The sequence below is a fragment of the Ahaetulla prasina genome, chromosome 2 (genome assembly GCF_028640845.1).
Source record: "Ahaetulla prasina isolate Xishuangbanna chromosome 2, ASM2864084v1, whole genome shotgun sequence".
NCBI lineage: Eukaryota > Metazoa > Chordata > Lepidosauria > Squamata > Colubridae > Ahaetulla > Ahaetulla prasina.
The window spans coordinates 106879588-106902495 of record NC_080540.1 but is presented as its reverse complement, the minus strand read 5'-3'; the positions used below and the strand labels follow the sequence as shown (position 1 = coordinate 106902495).

The 22908-nt window shown below is 42.7% G+C and overlaps 2 protein-coding genes and 1 long non-coding RNA gene across 6 annotated transcripts in view; 2 read left to right on the top strand and 1 right to left on the bottom strand.

Annotated features, from left to right (window-relative positions):
- The window catches only part of IL17B (interleukin 17B), a 131066-nt gene extending 127205 nt beyond the window's left edge, over nucleotides 1-3861 (top strand). For all 3 annotated transcript variants that reach the window (XM_058172705.1, XM_058172703.1, XM_058172702.1), the window contains 2 exons: nucleotides 135-460; nucleotides 3615-3861. In XM_058172705.1, the coding sequence (XP_058028688.1) occupies nucleotides 135-460; nucleotides 3615-3861 (573 nt within the window). The remainder of the gene's footprint in view (nucleotides 1-134; nucleotides 461-3614) is intronic.
- A 3195-nt stretch (nucleotides 3862-7056) lies between these two features.
- Nucleotides 7057-21256, bottom strand: PCYOX1L (prenylcysteine oxidase 1 like). Of its 2 annotated transcripts, none has more exons than XM_058172700.1 (6): nucleotides 19645-21256; nucleotides 16952-17158; nucleotides 15214-15388; nucleotides 12278-12489; nucleotides 11983-12123; nucleotides 7057-8478 (listed from the first exon to the last, which is right to left on the bottom strand). In XM_058172700.1, the coding sequence occupies exons 1-6, from the start codon at nucleotides 19772-19774 to the stop codon at nucleotides 7823-7825; spliced, it is 1521 nt and encodes a 506-aa protein (XP_058028683.1). In that variant the 5' UTR covers nucleotides 19775-21256; the 3' UTR covers nucleotides 7057-7822. The 2 variants fall into 2 exon arrangements, with proteins under 2 accessions (XP_058028683.1, XP_058028682.1); XM_058172699.1 differs by having other exon boundaries at nucleotides 7057-8481; nucleotides 19645-21254.
- The window catches only part of LOC131193003 (uncharacterized), an 84354-nt gene continuing 78612 nt past the window's right edge, over nucleotides 17167-22908 (top strand). Inside the window, exon 1 of the long non-coding RNA XR_009153823.1 lies at nucleotides 17167-19718. This is a non-coding gene — a long non-coding RNA (uncharacterized LOC131193003). The remainder of the gene's footprint in view (nucleotides 19719-22908) is intronic.

Sequence of the window (22908 nt, the reverse complement as noted above, 5' to 3'; positions counted from 1 at the left end):
GTTGGTTTGCGTATCGTTCTTTGATCTTTGCTAGGGTTTCTGTTTCATTTTAAAACCATCCTACAATGCTGTATTTATATAGAACCTGGGTTCATGCAAAGGAATGAATACAGTTTGCCTGTTTTCTTCTCCAGTTGCTTTTCTGTGCTCTCTGCCTCTCCTTGGCCCTGGATGCTACCCCTGCATCGAAAGAGCAAAGCAGAGGAACAAAAGGAAGAAGGAGAGGCTCAACCAAAGTCAGGGAACAACATCTGCGGGCACAGGAATCCTCTCCTGACCCTGTGCTGAGGGTAAATGTGGGGGCCCTCACCGACTACACCTTCGTGGAGGATTATGAGCGGAGCATTCAAGAGATGGTTAACCAGCTGCGAAATAGCTCTGAGCTGCTGGACAGTAAATGCCAGGTCAATCTGAGACTCTGGATGTCGAACAAGAGGAGTTTGTCTCCATGGGCCTATAGGTGAGGTGGAACAAAGTTTGGTAATTGAGGATCTCTCTCTCTCTCTCTCTCTCCCTCCCTCCCGTTCTCTTACATTTTGTGGCAAAAAGCATAATGAAAATTAACAGGGCCAAGTAAATCAGGACTGGAGCAGGGAGGACTCTCTCTCTCTCTCTCTCTGTGCGTGCTTTCACATGAGCCTTGAGTCCTGGTGACTGGACAAATCCTTGCACTTTTCTGGGCAAATTTTCAGAAGTGGTTTGCCATTGCCTCCTTCCTAGGGCTGAGAGAGAATGACTGGCCCAAAGTCAGCTTCTTGTCAAAGCTGGGACTATAATTCACAGTCTCCTGGTTTCTAGTCTGATTCCTTAACTATTACACCAAATTGTCTCTTCAGGAGAGAATTTTGGGAATAAATTTACATTAGGCTCCCTGGCTGGTTTAGATTACACATTAGTTTGTCAGGAAGCTAAAGGGTATTTGGGTAGAGTGGATCCATCAACACAAGCAAAAATATTCACTTTTTCTAGTGTAAGAGGTCCAACATCAGAACTTGAATAGAAATCGGGACTTTATGGGAACCCAAAAATAGTTCTGATGACCTTCTCATTCAACAAAGGGGGAAATATGAGAAATCCTACTGCTTCTGGGGATTAGAGGAATGTAGTTTAACTGTTTAGTATTGCTCAGACTGCTAAGGATCATCTGAACAAGGATATATTTCATTCTGTATATTAACTAGATTGGATTAGAATAGCATAAGTATACGATCCAGTTACTGCGTGTTCTTATTTAGAATCTTGCATCTTGCAATCTATTTCCTAAATAACCTCTCTAAGTAAAACTATTTTGATTACTATTAAGAGATTGCCATTGAAATAGGAAAATTGAAATGTATGAACTTTGATCTAAAACTGAATTTTACTATCATGTAGCCACGTGTAACCCCAGACTTCAGTGATCGATTTAATGCTTCAGGTGCATTAGCCAACTCAACTCACCTGGGATGGAGTAGGATTAATAGAACCTAAAATAGAACTAATAAAAAAGCCTGGTCTTTGAGGAGATTGTAGTTTGGGATTCACAGCTTGGTAACATTACTGGTTTAATTATTGTACATTGGGACCCTTGAATTATCCAGAGCAGAAGGGACAGGAAGAAAGCTACCTTGGCATCATCAAAAGGTGAATCCTACATCCAAGTAGCATGCACTGTTGATAAAAGAAGGCTTATAAGGAATCTTCATTTAATGACTACTTATTCAGTGACTATTTGACGTTACAATGGCACTGAAGAAGGATATTTATGACTGGTCCACAGTTGTCATAGCACTCCCCATGACTAAGGCACTTAGCAAATGACTCACAGTTACAACAGCCATAGCATCTCAAAGTCATGATAGCCATTTGTGATCTTCATTCTTGGCTTCCAACAAAATCAATGGGGAAACTGCTAGGAGGTCACAGTGACGACATGACAGCATGCTTAACAACCCCATGGGATTTGTTCAATGAGCACAACCGGAACGGTTACAACGGCCATTTTAAGTCAACGTAACCCCTTGATGCTGCATATTACAATTGCGTTGCTTAGCAGTTAGTCCCAGTTACATCATTAAGCCAGGACTCTCTGTTCTCGTAATGAACGTAAAAAGGAATGGTCAAACTGAATCTTCTATAGATCTTCTGCTATCTTCTAGCAGAGCCTATATGCAGCTGCGATTCTGCAGCTCACTCATAAGCAAACCTGAATTAGTTTAAATATTTAATATTGCCCAATATTCAGATCAAGAAGATATTCAAGGTTGTCCGAGTTTGTAGTGCTGTATCCTCCGCTCGTGCTATTTTAACGGTCTGTGAGTTCACTGTATTTCTGAACATTGAACAAGTGATTTCATTCATCCACTAAGAACTGGAGATCCCAAATTCTAACAGGTCCAGAAGTAAAAGAATTGAATTCATTTATACTTTGCTTCATGGGAAGCAAAGGAATGCAGTCTACGTCCCATCATTTCCAATGGTGCATGGAATCACTGTTGCTTTGCTGGCATTTAGCTTTGTTCAGTGATGATACATCAGTGCTTAGTATCAGAAGTACCAATTTGTGATCTATAATTATCAGTAACAGCAGCAACAGACACGGAATGTAGCATCTAAGCTATAAGGGCTTCTGGGCAGCTATTTCTAAGCCCAGCTCTGGTTCTAACAAAGTGTCTCAGCAGAAGAGACTTCCTGGAACTGTCCATGGAGGTACAATTTTCTGTTTACTTCTACAGCTTAGTTAAATAATCGTAATAGAATTGATCATTTTCTGGAACAAATCTATGATTGTTTAAAAAGAAGGTATTCATCTAAGTCAATTAGTCTTTCCCAATATGAGAATCATAACTCCATGAATTCTTAGCTGGCAGAGCCATTAATTGGGAATTCTAGAAATCTTCATCTCAACATTTCTGGAAGGTTGGGAAAGGTTGCTTGTGCTCCCACAAGTGGAAGAAATTGCCTATTGCAACAATTTTCTATGTGGCGGGTGTTTGCTTATTCTCCCTCTTGTCAAACCATGATTCTTCCCATGAGCAAACAGGTTACACGCAGATATTCTTCCCATCTGGAAAATAGAATTTTCTAATGGGAGAAAGAATTCCATGCCATTTCCTAACAAAAGCTTTGGGGAGCGCTACAACTGGTAGCTGTTATTTGCCACCATTTATTCTGGGATATCAGCCAGTGATGCGATATCATCGTAGTCTCAGCCACCATCTGTCTTTAAAAGGGAAACAGTGATTTACAGTGTTTTTTTCTGGTGAGACTGGTCCATCAGGGCAACCTGGTCTACCCAATTATGGGATGGTGCATAGTGCTTCCATTTTTGCCTTTCAGTCCCAGTCCCAGAGCCCCCACAGGCAGTCACTTTCACGACAAATTATTTTTGTGTTGAATTTATGTTGAATTTAAAAACATGATTTACAGGTTATATAAGACGGCACCTTCTCAGTCAAATGTATTTTCCGGGCATTGTGTGATGCCCAGAAAAAGCAGGAGCTCATTTAAAGAGTCTGGAAGCACAATATAGATGTCAAGAATCATTTTTTCATCTCCATATTAAGACTGTTGCCCAGTCCTACCAGCCATCAAGAAAAATATGCATGTTTTAATGTCAGTCTGTTTTCCTTTAGGATAAACCATGATGCATCCCGGGTTCCAGTTGACATCCCAGAGGCACATTGTCTGTGCGCAGGGTGCATCAATCCCTTCACCATGCAGGAAGACCGCACCATGGTCAGCATTCCTATCTATAGCAAAATCCCAGTGCGACGGATGCTGTGTGAGCCAAGTAAGCCTCACAGGAAGAAGAAAAAATGCCACAAAGAGTACAAGATGGTTATGGAGACCATTGCTGTGGGCTGCACTTGCATCTTCTGAGGACCCAGGAAGAAGGGACTTCCTGCTCTTATGGATGAAGTACTAGTTTTGCTCTTCTAAACCGCTCTGTTCTTTTGCCAAATGAGGAAACACCAATGTACTTTTAAATATTGAAGTCACTTGCTCTTGACTGGTCCACGGTGGCCCAGTGGTTAGAGTGCAGTACTATTTCTGTTGGCTGCCAGCTGCCTGTAATTTGGCAGTTCAAATCTCACCAGGCTCAAGTTTGACTCAGCCTTCCATCCTTCCGAGGTGGGTAAAATGAGGACCCAAATTGTTGGAGGCAATATGCTGACTCTGTAAACCCCTTAGAGAGGGCTGCAAAGCACTGTGAAGAGGTATATAAGTTTAAGTGCTATTGCTCAGCTCACATCTCTGCATTACCTTCAAGAAGGCTGGCAATATATATCTAGCAGGCAAAATATTCATAAATGCTTTAGGTCCAGTTTAAACAATTCAAGCTACTTCTTCACTTAAAGAGCACTTGCTATGATGCTATAGCCACAGTTCCCACTTCCATTTTTTTTTCTTATCTGGCATCCTTGTTTGCTTAGGAATTTAGAGAAAAAACAGAGGGAAGATTATTGGTTAAAATGTGTATCTATTTTCAGGCCTTCAGACTGGTGGCAATTTAGCTTATAAAGTTGAGTTTGGACCAAACCTTTACAGATGAATCAATATATAGACCAGTAGGTCATTGTATGTGTGTTCAAATTAGTCTTTTAACTTCTGGCAACTACCTGGACAATTCCATGCAGTTTTTCTCAGCAAGATTTTCATAAGTGGGTTTGCCATTACATTATTCCTTGGGCTGAGAGAGTGACTGGCCCAAAGTCATCCAGTTGGCTTCATATAATCCAAAAAAAAACAACCAACACCTTTCAGAGCATCCTTTTTAGACAGTACTGGGACACTGAGCATAGAACACTTTGGCATAACTGACTAGCTGGGTTCACACTTTGTAGAGTTCATAGTCTGATTTCCAAACCATACTTGATTGGGTTCACACAAAACGTAAGCCCAACCCCACTATGGTTAGCACAGTGAGAACCTACTCCTCAACAGTTTAAAGGTTAGAGTGCCCCATTGCCTCTCAAGTCATAGCAGAGAACGAAGTCTAAGTGTTGAACAATGGAGGAAAGTTGAGCAATGCAGAGGCTCTTTAAATCAAGATTGTTTGGCAGGCTACTATTCACCTTATGGAATGCTATCAAGAAAGCCTTATCACAATACCAGCAGCCCCTATGCTCAAAGTTCTGATAATATGGCTTTCGTGTCAGCAGGAAGCTAGATGAACATTAAGGGCAGTGGTGGGATTCAGCCAGTTCGCACCACTTCGGGAGAACCGGTTGTTAACTTTCTGAGCAGTTTGGTGAACTGGTTGTTGGAAGAAATCATTAGGGCAGAGAACCGGTTGTTAAAATATTTGAATCCCACTACTGATTAAGGGCGGTATTCATACCAAGAGTTAGACTGAGCAAGAGAGCCCAAGAAATCTTTCCTGCCTGTTACTATGCATACACATTGTGATGGATCAAAGTATCTGTCATAATCTCTTCTAACACCCTATCCTTCACAATGGAGGGGAATCACAGCTCAGTAGCTGAGCAGGGAGTCTTTTTGCAGAAGGGTCCCAGATTCAATCCCTGCATTGCGGGTTCTCCAATGGCAGGATTGGATAACATCCTGACATGGGACAAGCAGCTGAAGGACTGTTATAATACAGAGAAAGCATCAGTGCTGCCTGTCCTATAGAAAGGAAGCTTGCCATTATTCAAGCCATTATTCAACATGGTTTGGTCCATGTTGGAAGAGGAGCCCGAGTTCAATCCTTGGGTTCTGTACGTAATCGCTAAGAAAGATTCCCATTTGAATCCTAGTTGAATTGTTTCCCAGAAACAATTTTTCATGGATGGAATGCAGTGCCATTATGGCTATGAATCAACAGAGCAAAATAAAGGGCAGTTACCCAATCAGATGCCAAGAAGTACAGATATAACTGTACGCAGCTGGCTTTTGTACCTGCCAAGCCCCTGCTGCACCTTTCTTTTTAATTATTTTTGTTAAGGGAAAAATGTGGGCATACTTCCAAGTTCATCTGCCTCTATCTTAGGTGGGGCCCAGTTTGCATTAATTGCAAACATCTCCTGAGGTCTTTCTTAACATTACATATGATTGTTGGAGTCCAGTGCTTTGCTTAGAAGTTCATCCACCTACTCAGATATAGGAGAAGTGTTAAGTTGATCTAGTAAAGTTGAGATCAACTGAATGACAGGGAACAGTTTCTCAGTTCACCCTGACCAAGGAATATTTTGAGTCCAGCCATATCGACTGTGGCAACCATTTCCTGAGAATACTCACAATATGCCAACATTCCAGATCTGCCAACCAGCTGCAAACAGTTTGCTACCCTTGATCTAAGATTTTTTCTATGTGCCAGAATGTCACAACTTCAAAAGAAACAACCTGATAACTTTATTTTCATTTTCTCCGTTCTTCCCAGCCAGCTAAAGGCTATGACTCAAGGCACAGTGAAATATCTCATTAGTGCAGGGGTCTCCAACCTTGGTCCCTTTAAGACTTGTGGACTTCAACTCCCAGAGTTCCTCAGCTTTGCTGGCTGAGGGACTCTGGGATTTGAAGTCCACAAGTCTTAAAGGGACCAAGGGTGGAGACCCCTGCATTAGAGGCTAGTTGGGCCTACACCTATTTAGCTGCTTGATTATAAAGTGTGTTGCTCACCTGATTCTGCAAATATGTCATTGATTTAACAAAGTGCATTAAAGGAAACCTTATCAATATCCACGCTGTGCACAGGGTAACAATTGAAATTAAGCATTTTCTTCCATTTCTAGAAAGATAGGGAACCTCACGGTTTGATTGCATCTGGAACTAGCAAAAACAAGTTACCCCTTTACCCTACACAGCTGTTGTACTGGAGCCCAGCTTCATTATCAGCAGGTAGCAAATATTCAAGCCCCCAATTCACACACTTTTTTTTCCAAGGTTTAACGGATCAGCCTAACCAAACGACTAGGTTATTGTGGAATCTACTCAGGAAAATTCCAGAATGTTAGTTCAGTGGTTTTTCCTGGTTTAGGAATCAAGGAAATCTTTTTTTTTTTAACCAAATGCTGGAGGACAGCATGCTTAATCTATTTCCAGGAAAAAGTCCTGTGGGATGGCTGGCAGATCAGCAATTAACTGTGCGCATAGGTTTATCAGGATTGTGGATAAAAAGTTACATGATTCATTAAGCTGTTTAGCTTTTCTCACAGTAAACGTTCCAACACAAAGTCCTTTGCTTCACCACCATGGGGCTTTGTAATAAACATAAGGGAACACAGTGTTTGGGATGCCAGGAAAATCAAGAAATCATAAAAGGTCTTGCGATCCTAAAAGTGCCATTTCCTTTAGCTTAGGGGGATGAAGTACAAGAAGAAAGTCCAGTCCAGTATAAATTATTTGGGAAGGCTGCAGAGGGAGAGACAAGAAGGAAGTATGAATCCAAAGTTGTAGCTTGCTGGGTGATATACACGATTGGGCTGTATGAATAGGATTCAGCAGGTAAAGTAAAAGTCAAATGGAATTTGACACTGTTTCTTCCATGATTTCTGAAGAATCCTGAACAACTAGATAGAGGCATTAATTCACAGACTCTTTGAAAGAGTGATACTATGCTAAAGAGATTGCCACGACACAGATAACAGATGAACGTATAAATACACAGATTTGCCAGCGCTCTGCTTTACTTCTGTTAAATTTGCAGTACAATTTATTTCCCAACTTAGAGGATGTGGGACTGCAAATCTCAGCATCTCTTACTTCACTGATTGGGAATTCTGAATGCTGCAATCCAATATAACTGGAACACAGCAAGTCAAGGAATGGCACTTAGTAGTCTCAAATATCCCCTTCACTCTGCATGCAATAAAGTCTTGTCTGGCAGTGCTTGCTAAATTCACAGCTCAGTCTTCACTTTGTGCATTAAGTCTTTCTGGTCTATTTTCTCTACATCACGATTCCACCGATTGTAGGCTAAAAGAGCCACATTTTTGGCTGCCACGGCAGACATTTCCATGGAGCTGGCTGCCCACTCCATGGTGTTGAGGTAGAAGAGGCTGTCATGCAGGATAATAGGTGGGAGGTTCTTGACCGATCCGTAATCAGGACAGACCTGCCATTCTGTCACCTGAACAGAATAATAAGAGCGGAACAGCATCTTCAACTCTTGCTTCTCCAAAGGATGTTGAGAGTGGACACGCCACACAGCAGCTTCCTGGGGCTGCTTCCGCTTGAAGGTATTAGATATGTTGATGGGGCAAATGTTATCCATGGAATTGAAGAAGAGGCCAGGAGCTTCTGTGGTGAGGACACTGGCAAAAGGAAAAAGCTTGGGATCTGGGAAGCCAAAGTATGAGGAGTTGAGGTAGCCGTGAACAATGGAGGTGACTGTGGTGTGAAAAGTCCCAGGAAACTCAGCAATAGGAGGATCAAAATTCTGAAAGGTAATATTGTTCTTGCTGTCATGTAGTTGAGTGGCAATGACCACTATGTCATAGAAGTTGGACTCTGGACCGTCTTCATTTTCATAGTGCACTTGGTAGAGGGGTTTTCCTTCTGGATAAAAATGCAAAGGGAACAAACAGGGGGAAAAACAGTAACTCAGACAGCTAGCAAGCAAGTCACCATCATTATCTAAGACAGGATCTCCAACCTTGGCAACTTTAAGACTGGAGGACTTCAACTCCCAGAATTCCCCAGCCAGCAAAGCTGGCTGGGGGGTTCTGGGAGTTAAAGTCCGCCAGCCTTAAAGTTGTCAAGGTTGGAGACCCCTGATCTAAGAAGCTGAATAGATGAGACTTCAAAGAGAAACCATTCTGCTAAGACCTCATAGTTTGCCCTTTGATGCTGAACAGTTCAACAAGCACAAAGCAAATCCACAATGGCCTAAAATGAAAACCTGTGGGTATAGCAGCAACAAGGAGGGTAATTTTCTGCAGATCACTATGAACACTATTAAAGAAAAGATAGGCAACTTTGTACTATCCAGCATTTAAGAGAAAAAGCCGTTAAAAGGATCCTTATTATTATCAAGGCTCTCTCTCAACTGCAAGTCAAAATACACATTTATCTAGATGCTTTTAGGAAGATAAATATATGCCAATTATATCCTGTGTTGAAACTGGGTTTATTTGTTTAGGAGTGGCACATTTTTTTCCTACATTTACTTTCTTTAAAATCTCAATATCATTCCAAAATGTTAAAGGTAGAATTCTTATAATAAAATTATATCCTAAGCGAGTGGATTTTTATATCCTAAAGTTTAATATATTGGGTGTTCGGTGGTGTGCGACTGGATTACCTTAAGCGTAAAAGTCTTATTTAATACAATACTTTATGAAAAAATAATATAGAATGAAAGTTGTTTCTAACTAGAGCAGGGGTCAGCAACCTCTGGAGTTGCATGTGGGTCTTTGACCTCTCTTCTGCAGCACCCTGTCACTCAAAACATGCGTCACAACCACCAATGTGCAACACCCACCGGCACACGATTTATTGAGCTTTTCAACCCCTGGTAGGCCAACCATCGATAAATCCAAGAAAAGAAAAGTTTCGGAAGAAAACAGAACATTTAATTCAACTACATACGCTAGTTTTGTGGCTGCTCAAGAAATAGTCAGGCAGGGGAAGGTTTTTGTGGCTCCTGGTGTTTTCTTTTCTGTGGGAAACAGGTCCAAATGGCTCTTTGAGTGTTCAAGGTTGAACTAGAGGTACATCACCGCAGCAACTGATCCACAGGATGATAGTTTGTTTATGACAAGGCCACTAATATTTTTCTTTTTTCCATTTTCTATATATTACATACACGCTTGTTATTTATTTTTATTTTCTTCACCCTCTTTTTATTCTGTCTACCTGAAAAGGGTATCCTTCTTGCATCATTTTCTGCCCTTCTTCCTTATAAGGGAGCACACAAGTTAATTTCTTATTCCTTTTAGTAGAATGCAAGTAATCTACCATTTCATCACAGCCTCTCTTAAAGCATCACATTTACTTAACTGGGTACGCTTCGAGTGATCACAGCAACAATAAATGAATACCCCATGTACAGGAAACATTATCTTTTCTTAGGGAAAAAAAAAGTTAAAGACTGTGAACACTCAGGAAATTTCAGTTGTCTCTGTGCAATAAATATGCCAACCTTTAAAGCAAGTGAAAGGAGAAAGTCATTTGAACCTTCCTTCAGTAGAAGGATCCTTATCTGTGCTGCTTCTCTGCATACATCAATGAATTCTTTACGTCAAAGGTATTTAGGTGGCTTCCAAGCTGCAATTATCCAGAATTCCTTAAAGCAGTCCAGAGCAGGGGTCTCCAATCTTAGCAACTTTAAGACTTGTGGACTTCAACTCCCAAAATTCCTCAGCCAGCTTTGCTAAGGTTGGAGACCCCTGGTCCAGAGGATAGTAATTTATGTTCATAACCTTCCTGCTTTTTTTTTTTTACTACTTCCATCTTTCCCCCCCACTTTCTCCCAGTTGGAGCCTGGGTTCCTCCCTCTAATACAGTGGTGTCAAACTTACAGTGTCATGTTGTTGTCACGTGACTATCGCGATTCCCCCCCCCCTTTGCTAAACCAGGGGTGGGCGTGGCCAGCATGTGATGCATCCGGCCCATGGGCCGCGAGTTTGACACCCTTGGCTCTAAACAGGTAGTCCTCCATTTACAATAGTTTATTTAGTGACTTACAACAGCACTGAAAAAAGTGATGTTTTCACACTTACGACCGTTTCAGCATCCCCATGGTCACGTGACCGAAATTCAGATGCTTGGCAACTGACTCATATTTATGACGGTTGCAGTGTCCTGGGGTCATGTGATCATCTTTTGAGAATTTCCGACAAGCAAAGTCAATGGGAAAGCCAGATTCGTTTAACAACCATGTTAATAACTTAACAATCGAAATGAGTCACTTAAAACTGCGGCAAGAAAGGTTGTAAAATGGTAGAAAATTAATTTAACAACTGTCTTGCCTAGCAATATAATTTTCGGGCTCAATTGTGATCCTAAGACAAGGACTACCTGTAGTTGTAGCTAACAGAACATTAAAAAAGAGGAAACCCTTTTCCTTAATGGATTAAAGTAGCTATATACTATGGAACAGGGGTCTCCAACCTTGGCAACTTTAAGACTTGTGGATTTCAACTCCCAGAATTCTGGGAGTTGAAGTCCACAAGTCTTAAAGTTGTCAAGGTTGGAGACCCCTGCTATGGAAGACTCAGCTGCCTCAGACAGTGGTCTGCACACACATGCACAAGTACAGACATTTTCACTGGGCCTGCAGAAAAATGGAACAGCTGTGCACAGACAGATATCCACAACAACTGGGGAAATCTGCAAAGCAGCCATGCTGCATTTTCCTGAATACTCTTGCGTAGCTTTGAAGAGGGGTATCTTGCTCATGCTAACCTGCTTTGTGATACATTGGTTCTAATGCTTTATTCAGCCTAAGCAGGTCTCTTTCTATCATATGGCACAATATCTGGTCAATATTTATTGCATGTACCAAATATCTCCGGAAAAGCAACAATATCTGAATTCTGGGATTAAACCAGAAGGGATATTGAGTGAATACAATGAACCATGTGTATGTGTGTGTTTGCTCCTTGCCACCACTCAGTAAAGGCACTCTCAGAAATGTTGGGTTTTCTGAAGAACCTTCCCTGAAAAGCAAATAAAAGATTCTAGAGGTGATGAATTAGCCAGAGGTGTGAGAGAATGAAAATATGTTACATTTCCTTCCATTAAGTCCTAGGGTTCGGTCATCTCTTGTGCTACAATTCTCTCACAGAATCCCTAACCACATTTATCCAATGTGCAGCACATCCACAGTGACACACGGGTGCCACTTCTTTCTAAATTGCTTTTAAAATTCAGTCGTCCAGATTTGAAGTGCGTCCGCACGAATGGGGAAATCTGTCTTGCACAAAGTAAGACCATTCATTCATCCTGCCATGTTTACTTGGTCTGAAGCAGCTCTTTAAACTCTCCAGCCCTACCACCTGGAGATTTTTTGGTCTTATTTTCAACTTTGCATGAAGATGGGTTTGTGTGGCATACCTGAACTGTGCAGAGAGATAGCTGTCACCCTGGCATGGATTATGTTGGCTTTGGTTAGCTTCAGCAAGCCTGAGCACACCAGCTTGTTGCCGCCTTCAACTGCCCATCGGTTGCCTTGAGCTCCTGCTAGTAACATGGCCCCTAAAAAAAGAAGCACAGAGGGGACAGCTGTCAAGAGAATAAAACAAGCCAAATTGTAAAACATCAGCCTTCCCTACGACGTATTTGTCTCCCAAGCCTGAGCAATGGTCTATGGGGGAAAAGACTGGAGCCACAGAAGATGGGTGGGACTCACCTGCAAACGCAGGTACCAGTGCTGACTGGCCATAGTTGGCCCGGAGAATGGCCATGATGACATCATCGATGAAGCGTTGTGTGACACCCACCTCCAGCAGGGATTCTACCACAGAGCGCTGCGTCATGTTGACAAAGGTGTCACCCCCCAGTGAACGCAAGAGCTCCTCAAGGTGAGAGAATGCATAGCCATGGGCCTGATACTTGTAGATTCTGCAGGTCATAATAAAAAGGGCAAAAAAAAAATGTAAAGTGGCACGACTTCTCTCTTAGGAAAAGACAGCCCTACAAGCAGTGTTGGGATTCAAATAATTTAACAACCGGTTCTCTGCCTTAATGATTTCTTCCAAAAACCAATTCACCAAACTGCTCAGAAAGTTAACAACTGGTTCTCCCAAAGTGGTGCGAACTGGCTGAATCCCACCATTGCCTACAAAGTAGATCGGACTAAGGAACCGAGGCCCTGTAGGTCAGGATTAGATCAGTGGTGAAATCTAAATTTCTTTCCTACCGGTTCTGTGGGCATGGCTTGGTAGTGGGTCATGTAACTGGGTGGGCATGGCTATGTGACTAGGGGATCAAAAACTCAGTAACAATGTCCTGCTGGAGCAGGGCTGGACTAGTTGACCTCCAGGTCCCTTCCAGCCCTGGATTATCTTCTGAAGCTGCGTCTAGTGCTAGGTTTGTAGTCCTTCCTTCCTCTTCTTTTTCCTCCCTCCTTCCTTCCTTCCTTCCTTCCTTCCTTCCTTCCTTCCTTCCTTCCTTCCTTCCTTCCTTCCTTCCTTCTTTCTTTCTCTCTCTCTCTCTCTCTCTCAAACAACCCCCCCCATTTTTTGCCTACACCCCCATTTTTTGCTTAGCAGGCTTCAGCTTTTTTACCTTTTAAAAAATGCTTTTAAAAGTTAAAAAAAAAAGCCTCTGACGATCAGGCACCTCAGCTGGGATTGTCAGAGCCTTGTTTTAACCCTTTAAAATCATTTTTAACAACTTTTTCAGCCAAAGATGTTGTTAAAAAATGCTTTTAAAAGTAAAAATAAAAGCCCCTGATGATCGCGCGGCTCAGCTGGGATCGTCAGAACCTTTTAAAAGCTTTTTTTTTAACAACCTCTTTGGCCGAAGAGGTTATAAAAAAAAAAGCTTTTAAAAGGCTCCTCTGGCAATCCCAGCTGAGTTGCCTGATTGCCAGAACCTTTTAAAAACATGTTTTCTACAACCTCTTCGGCCGAATTCTGGTTGTAGAAAAAATGCTTTTAAAAGTAAAAAAAAGAAGTTGGCCATGCCCACCCAGTCACATTAGCCCCCCCCAAGCCACGCCCACAGAGCCGGTAATAACGAATTTTACATTTCACCCATGCCTTGGGCCATATCAAATGTAGAGTTCCAGACACAAATTATTACTAAAATCTGATAAAAACAATTTAAAATTGAATTGGATAAAATACAATTTAATAATTTAATATATAGATAAATAAAATATGATAAAATTATATTTCGGTGTCACCCCTACAATCTATCCCAAGCAATCCCATGTATGTCAATCGCAACTGAACCATTTTGCTTAAGTATCGTGCTATGTTAAATATTATTTTCAGATTCTGGCTGTACATAAGGTACTGACACTCGGGACTATAAGATGCACCTACCTTTTTTAGGGAAGAAAAAAAAATCTACCTCTGCCTCCCAGCATCCATACAGTATTTATCTGACCCGTTTGCCATGTCCCATTTGCTGCCACCGCAGCCCATCTGCCATGGGCACAACCCGTTCACCTCAGCCCGTTTGGCGCCACTGCGGCCTGTGCGGTGCGACCCATTCCCCACAGCTCATTTGCCATTGCTGTGACTCGTTCGCCACCACCCATTTGCCCCGGCCCATTTGCCACCACTGCAGCCTATTTGCCACTGCCGCCATGGCCCATTATAGAACAGCTGATTGGCGCTGCACCAACCCCTCCCTCTCACCACAACATTCGCTGCATAAGACGCACCAAAATTTTCACCCACTTTTAGAGAGGGGGAAAGTTTGTCTTAATGTTGTGACTCCAGCCCCCGAACCTGGCCCCACACCCGAAAGTGACTCAGAAAGTGAGGGGGAAGGGCCGGTAAGGCTTACCTCGGGAGCACCGGTTCCTTTGGCTCAGCTCCAGGAGCCAGAACCAGACCAGTCAGAGTACGTAATGAGGCCGTCATCCCCTGATTCCTCCCTTCCCCAGGCTACGCCTTCAGACCCAGCTGATAATAATAATCAAGCTTGGCTTGACCCGTGCTTCAGAAGATTAGAGAGGTGGCGTCATCAAAAGGAAGGATGGGGCAGGAGCCCCACCCCACAGGATATATAAGGAGCTTTGGGACTGCTCTCATTCCACGGGAAGCAAAAGTTTAGCTGAACTGTTTCAAAAAGAGCTGAAAGTCTTGCTATGTGAGTCATTTGTTTGAACTTTGGCAGGCAGCTGAGATTTCTCTGCCAGGACTGATAAGAGCCGTGAATCCATTGGCTGAAGGCCAGCTCGTGGGTCTGAAGTGGGGAAGGAGACAGAACACTTATACTCTGAAAAATACAATAAGTTGTTTTGATATGGGGATCCCAATGGGTTATTTGTTTGATATAGGTACCTGTCTCTCACCCTCTTATACAGGTAACCATCAAATAGGATGTGAGCCAGGCCTTCTACCCCTGCTGCTCTGCTAATGCAGAGACATCCATTGTAGGGTAGAATGGAATCTCCCATATCGGACCAGTGTGTCAAGCTGTTCGAATCTCGCTCGTGTAAATATCTCCCTAAAATGTTTTGGCAATTGCAACTTTTAAATAGCTGTCTATTTGAAAACTAATCTCCTTTATAGTATATTGCTACCACCTGGCTAGAAGCAAAATTGATCAAAGGAAAATTTTCTCTCACTGCCCTGGAGGCACCAGGATAGCCTCTTTGTTACCTACCTCATGAACTTCTCCATAACTTCCTCTACCCACATTTGTAGACGTAGAAAGCTCATTCCATAATGCCACCAGAGCCGAAAAAGGTTGAGCAGGTACCAGTCTGTCTCCTCAAGGACAAACTGTTCCCCAGCGAAGATGGCACTCTTTCCTGCCACTTCTCGACGGTGTTTCAATCCTATAGAACAGACAGCAAGTAAGTCCAGTAAGGTTGGCTTATGACCTTTTTACCATGATGGACTTTGCAAGAGAGTTGGCCTTCTTGATCTCTTTTGCTGTCTACTTCTAACTTGCATTAATTCTGAGAAATCTTTCTCAGTTGTGATTTTTAATACCAGTTTCTCATTTGTTATCACACTCATTCATGCTTCTTCCATTTTGGCACTGCAGAGTTCCATGACAGCGGCCAGATTTTGTTACCACAAAAAAACAACAACAACAATAAAAACACTTCACCTTCATCCACAACAGCCATTTTTTCTGGCTCTGGGCTTTATGATGCTCTTTACAACAGAGGATTGAATCTTAAAAATCAGTGAAGACTGGTTAAGAAAATAAAGACAATTCCCAACTTTAATTAAAAGTAAAAACAACTTGGTTTCAGCTGGACTCTAGCATAATTATGTCTAGAATTAATTTGTCCTGTTGGCATATTGCTTCCTTTCCCCTTCAGCCCAAATCTTACTATGAGATCTGTGCCAGTCAATCTGTGCAAACCCAACTTTTAGCTCACAAGATTGTTGTTAAGGGAAAAAGAAAGAGGAGGGAGCCCTACATATGCTTCCTTGAATGTGAGTAAAAGTGGAGAGTCTAAGTTCCATAAATTGTATAATATTACAGGATTGATTGTCCATTTTCAGTTTTGTGCCAAGGCACAAAATTGAATAATTTAATAATTGGATGTTGTTGTTACAATTGTTACATTATATTATGTATAATAAATTAATGTACATTTCATTATATTTACATTATACCTTTCCTCTGAAGAAATGGAAAGGCTCAGCTGAAGATGGCATATATTGATTTATTTATCAAATTTATGGAGTTGCCCATCTCACCAAAGTCGATTCTATGTAGTACACAACAATCAAGGACATCTAACATATAAAAAAACCATACATTTTAAACATATAAAAATCTTTATTAAAAAAAAAATTTGTAAAAAAAACCTGAACACACAAACTCTAGGCAAAGGGAAAATAAGAATGGCTACCTCAACTTAGAAACGATGAAAGCATGTTATATGAGGATTCCCCTCAATTTAGATTCTCAAAGTCTGCCAGAAGGCTGGGCTGAGAAAAGGAACTGGTCTAAAGTCACTCAGTGAGGTCCATGTTGTGTGGAGGTACCCTGGCTTTCCCTCAGCTCTGTTCAGCACTACTTTATACTTAAACACCCATGGATCAAGCATGCATACAATGTATTGAGCCATTCACAAAAAGGATGTATCTTAAGGGGGGAAAAAGAGCTTCCGAGTTGAAATCTCCCCCAAATAGTCCAATTGTATTCCAAAAGTACAAATGGGAATGGAATGGAATTTTTGGGCAGGAAGTGATAGGCTGGCTGAATAGAACAAGTGAGTGAGCTCCGTTGTAACAGAACAATGATGATTCCTGATCTCATCTATCTACCATGCCAGAGGAACCAAAGATCTGCCATACTACCCAAACTCAGAGGCAATAAAAGGATATGCAGAAACCAAGCTTGAAGTTCATACATCTACAAGGTCAATCGCACATACCCAATTGCTGCACAAAGTCCTCCATGTGTAAATTGAGAGAATGGAAGAAGGCCCCTCCACTTTCGTAGGACTGCTTGTTGACTGTAACTGTGGCCAGGCGACCTCCCACCACAGCTTTTTCATACACGTCCAGCTGGACCTGCGGCCCAAAGTGCTGCTGCAGGAAATAAGCCACTGAGGAGCCGCCAATTCCAGCTCCCACCACAGCTGCCAAAGTAAAACAAGTGTGTTCAGAACCACCATAAAAAGACCCACCTTCAACCAATAGAATAGAATAGAATAGAATAGAATAGAATAGAATAGAATAGAATAGAATAGAATAGAATAGAATAGAACAGAACAGAATTTTTCATTGGCCAAATGTGATTGGAACACAAGAAATTTGTCTTGGTGCATATGCTCTCAATGTACATAAAGGAAAAGATACGTTCATCAAGAATCATAAGGTACAACACTTAATGATAGTCATAGGGTACAAATAAGCAATCAAATCATATTAGGAAACAGTCAATATAATCTGTAAGAATACAAGCAATAAAGTTAGAGTCATACAGTTATAAGTGGGAGGAGATGGGTAATAGTTTCCAAGGAAACAGAGGAATGGTCAAACCACATCTCGTTCTAACAGCAGGGATATAATAAAATAATAAAGAGAACTCTAGTGCTTAAGACACCAGGCTAGAAAGCAGGAAACTAAGTTCTAGTCCTGCCTCAGGCATGAAAACCAGCTGAGTGACTTTGGGCCAGTCACTCTCCCTCAGTGAGGAGGAAGAAGGAGTACTATGTGTGTATTTGCTGCTCTGAATTATTTATAAAAAGTAATAAAGGCAGGATATAAAAAAAGAATAAAACAGTTTTTCTGACCAAGTCTGAGCCGTGGTGGCGCTTGATTAGAATGCAGTACTGCAGTGCTGACTGCCAGCAGTTCGATTCTCACAGGCTCCAGGTTGACTCAGCCTTCCATCCTTCCTGTTGTTGTTGTTAGTTGCGAAGTCATGTCCGACCTATCGCGACCCCATGGACAACATTCCTCCAGGCCTTCCTGTCCTCTACCATCCTCTGGAGTCCATTTAAACTCATGCCTACTGCTTCAGTGACTCCATCCAGCCACCTCGTTCTCTGTCGTCCCCTCCTTCTTTTGCCATCAATCTTTCCCACCATTAGGCTCTTCTCCAGTGAGTCCTTCTTTCTCATTAGGTGGCCAAAGTATTTCAGTTTCATCTTCAGGATCTGGCCTTCTAAAGAGCAGTCAGGGTTGATCTCCTCTAGAACTGACTTGTTTGTTCGCCTTGCAGTCCAAGGGACTCGCAGGAGTCTTCTCCAGCACCAGAGTTCAAAGGCCTCAATTCTTTGGCGCTCAGTCTTTATTATGGTCCAACCTTCACACCCATACATTGCAACTGGGAAAACCATAGCTTTGATTATACGCACTTTGGTTGGCAGGGTGATGTCTCTGCTTTTTAGTACGCTGTCTACATACGCTGGATCATGGAGAAAGCTAGGGAGTTCCAGAAAAACATCTACTTCTGCTTCATTGACTATGCTAAAGCCTTGATTGTGTGGATCACAACAAATTGTGGCAAGTTCTTAAAGAGATGGGAGTACCAGACCATCTTATTTGTCTCTTGAGAAACCTGTATGCGGGTCAAGAAGCCACAGTGAGAACTGGACACGGAACCACTGATTGGTTCAAAATTGGGAAAGGAGTCCGGCAAGGCTGTATACTATCACCCTGCCTATTTAACTTATATGCAGAACACATCATGAGAAAGACGGGGCTAGATGAATCAAAAATTGGAATTAAGATTGCCGGAAGAAATATCAACAACCTCAGATATGCAGATGATACCACTCTAATGGCAGAAAGCGAAGAGGAACTAAAGAGTCTCTTGATGCGGGTGAAGGAGGAGAGTGCAAAAGTTGGCTTGAAACTCAACATTAAGAAAACTAAAATCATGGCATCCGTCCATCCTTCCTAGGTTGGTAAAATGAGGAGCCAGATAGTTGGAGGCAATATGCTGACTGTAAACTGCTCAGAGAGGGCTGTATAGCGCTATGAAGCAGTATAAAAACTGAAGGGCCACTGCTATTCCAAAACTGGTATTTCACTGAGAAAGCTATTTAAAGGTTATCCCAATCTTCCTCAACCTCTCAGTGTGTTGGGGTTCCATTCCGAATTTTTAGCCAGCCCAGCCAATTGCTGAGAATTCTGGGTAGGGTAGATCCTGTGTACCTGACAGGCATCAATCATATGCGAGACATGGGAGAAACTCAGAAGGGTGGAAATCTGCCCTCCAGTGTCCCTGTCAGCACAATACAAACACACACACACACACACAGCACTCATGTAAAAGAAGCGGGGATGAAATATACACACCGACCCTGCCATTGGGCTGGCCTGGCTTTAAAAAAAAAAGGGAGAGGGGGGTGGGCATCGTCGGATAAATTTCAAAGCACGTGTCGGAAATACGACCGGTCCAGGATGGCCACTGATACGCCAAGCCTAGGAGAAGCCAGAGCAGCTCCACATTCAGCCACCATTGCTGCTTTTACGCTCCTATTCCCCCGATGCAAATGCGGGAAGCTCCGGGCTGTTTGGGCGCAGAAGCCCACCTTATGGGGGCCTGGTGCTTGCGGGGGGGGGGATCCGGGAAACCGCGAACTGTCCGCTTCGATGAAAGAGCAACGCCTACCTATTTTGGCCGGCGGAGCCGCATCCCCTGCCGCAGCGAAGGAAGGCTCCGTTCTCATCCCCCCTACAGCTACGGTAAGAAACAAAAGCCACCGGGCAGGAGAAGGCGGCTGAGCAAACTCTGCCATCATGGTGTCAACGGGGAGGCTGCAAGAGGGGTGACGGCGGCGGCGGCTGCAAAAGCGAAAAAGCGCCGCGGAACGGCGGAAACCAGCCCGCCCCCCGGATGTTTCTGCCGCAGCGGCCAGGGAGTTCGCAGCTTTCGGGGGCCCGCGCGCTTCCCGAGATTTTTGTGTGTTTTTTTAGGTGCGGGGGGAGATGCAGCGGATCGTCGGGCTGCGCCTGCCGCGGCCTTTTTGTCCTTCGCGGGGCGGATCGCAGGCAGCCACGGCGAACGAGGCAACCTCTTATTAATAATAATAAAAAAGGGGGAAGTCTTTGGTCGCGGAGGAGGCCGCGTCTTCTGGCTCGCTCCAGTGCTAGCGCCCCTTGCAGGAAGGCCTGAAACGCCAGTCTGTGAGATGCAAACTTTCCACTCACAGCCCCGAAATTCCAAGTTTTCTGGCAGAGACCCCTCCGGAAGGGAAGCCGCCTCGATCGCCGGTTGCAAAAGCTCCGGTTCTCGGCGCCATAAGCTTGCACTGCTTTGCCAGGTTAGCCTTACTGAGCCCTTTAGAGTGAAATCTCCACGCGCCCGTACAAAGATGTTGTTTTTCCGGGTCATAATATATACGTATATGTATAATGTTGTATGTATGTGTGCTTGTTTATTTGTTTTATTGGTTTACATAAACATGACTAAATAAATAAATGTATATTAAGAGGTAAAGAGATTCTATGAGAGCTTTAGGCAACGAAATTTCATTTTAACTTATGCCGATTAGTGTACATTCAAAGTGATAATAAAGTAGCAAATTAGAAATCAGACCCAGGAGCATATAAAGAGATTGTATAATGTGTTGCTTGAAGTAGATTCGGAAAAGGATTTGGTAAAGGACTGTATGATAAAATGGGCACAGAATATTCAGGAACCAATAATGTTGGAAACATGGGAGAAAATCTGGGTTAGAAATGTTAAGTTTACACAAGCACAGAATTTAAGGGAAAATTTTTATAAAATGTTTTATAGATGGCACTTAGATCCCAAAAAATTATCATGTATGTATCCTAATATCCAAGCGAAATGTTGGAGGTGTGATTGTGATGACGCTACATATTTTCATATTTGGTGGACTTGCAAGAAAATTAAGGTCTTTTGGATAAGAATTTGGTGGATTATTCAAAATGTACTGAAGAAGAAGATAAAGTTCCTGCCACAATTTTTCCTTTTGGGAATTATAACGGATTGTACAGGGATTGAGACTAAATTGATTCTGAATTTAATAACAGCAGCAAGACTGTTGATTGGACAATACTGGAAGAAAGAAGAGGTACCTACAATAGAAGAATGGATACTGAAAGTCATTAATTTGGCTGAGATGGCTAAAATCTCAGCTTTTTTAAAAGACAATACGCAGGAAAGATATTTAATTGAATGGAAAAAATGGATTGATTATCTACAAAACAGATATCAGATTAAGAAATATCAGATTGCCTTTGAATAATTAGAAAGTTATTTTATGTAATGGGGAGGGGGTTGGGAGATGAAAAGCTTTGGATGTGGTTATTTGGATTGGAAGGGAAAATTTTATTCTATGTTTGGTTTATGTATAACAATACCTTGTGATTGACCCGGGAAGCGGGGAGGAGGGGGAAGGGGTTTTGGGAGGAGGGGAAAAAAGGGGGGGAAAATATCTTTGTTTTTTTTAAAACTCTTTCAATAAAAAAAAAAGTGATAATAAAGTTATTCTAAGTCTAAGTCTAAAGGTAATCCTGGGGAATGGGGGAGTTTTGGGGTTGTACCGCAGCAGAGGCGCAACTCTCCAGGAAGTGACTTGAGTCTGAAAGGAGGGAGAGAGAGAGATGCTCCTCTTCTGGCTCCCGAGATTTTCCTGCAATGGTGCAGGAGGTCAGGTAGTATTTGAAGCACCTGGTTTGTTTGTTTTTGGTTTTTTTTACTTAAAAACCAGAATTTATCCAACATAGGGCGCATTTGCCAGGCACACAACCACGAAATAGCCGCCACATTCCTTTGGTGTGAGAATCATAAAATTGGAGATTTATAGTTCGATGCCATTGATTCCCCAGCCCAGACGATAATTCACAACAGAACAGAATAACAGAGTTGGAAGGGACCGTGGAGGTCTTCTAGTCCAGCGGTCACCAACTGATGGTCCATGTACCACTAGTGGTCCATGAGAAAATTTTGGTGCTCTGCAGAAAAATTATTTGCATTTTTTTTTATATTGCATTAAATCAGGGGTCCTCAAACTATGGCCCCTGGGCTGGATACATGCAATGAACATTTGCGTTGCTGCAGAGAGTCTCCCCCTTCGGGTTCTTTTTGTGTGGGTCGGAGGGGGCAGAAATTCCGACCTGGGGTCTGCTTCGGCCTCCTGGTGCAGAACTTTGGGCAAAGGCTGGAGGGAAGTGCTGCTGGTGGTGAAGAGTCAGAGGAACTTGTTCCAGTGGAACTGCATCATGGCCTGGAACTGGCTGACCATCTCAGCCCGCTGGGCCTCCCGGCACCGGTACCTGGCCTTGCACTCCTGCAGGTCTTCCCTCTGCTTGGAAAGCCTATGCTCGTAGTCCTCAGTGAGGTGCTTCTGCTGAGCCTCCTTTTCGGTCAGATCCAATTTGAACTGAACTGTTTTGCCAACACTTTCTCGTGGTGGCTGCTTAGCTCCAACAACTGCTTCCTGTTGGGGCCCCACGGAGCCCGAGCGGGGAGGCGAGGAGTGACTGGGAGGAGGGGCAAATAGAAGCTGGCAAGACACCTCTGGACGTGAGTGACATCTATTTTTTTTTAATTTTCTTTATTTTTATTTATTTGTCACAACATCATATAAAAAGGATTATATAGTATATAAACATATATTTACATATACATCAATATACATCGAGTTGGCCATGCCCACCTAGTCACATGACCATCTAGCCACGCCCACCCAGTCATTAGGCAGATCATATTAGTGGTCTGCGGGATTTAAAATTATGAATTTAGCAGTCCCTGAGGTCCGAAAGATTGGTGACCCCTGTTCTAGTCCAACCTCCTGTTAAAGCAGGAAGCCCTGTACTATTTCAGACAAGAGGCTGTCCAGTCTCTTCTTCTTTGAGAAAACATTGTTTGCACAGGTTAGTTTGCCAGATCCACAGGTAACATAAA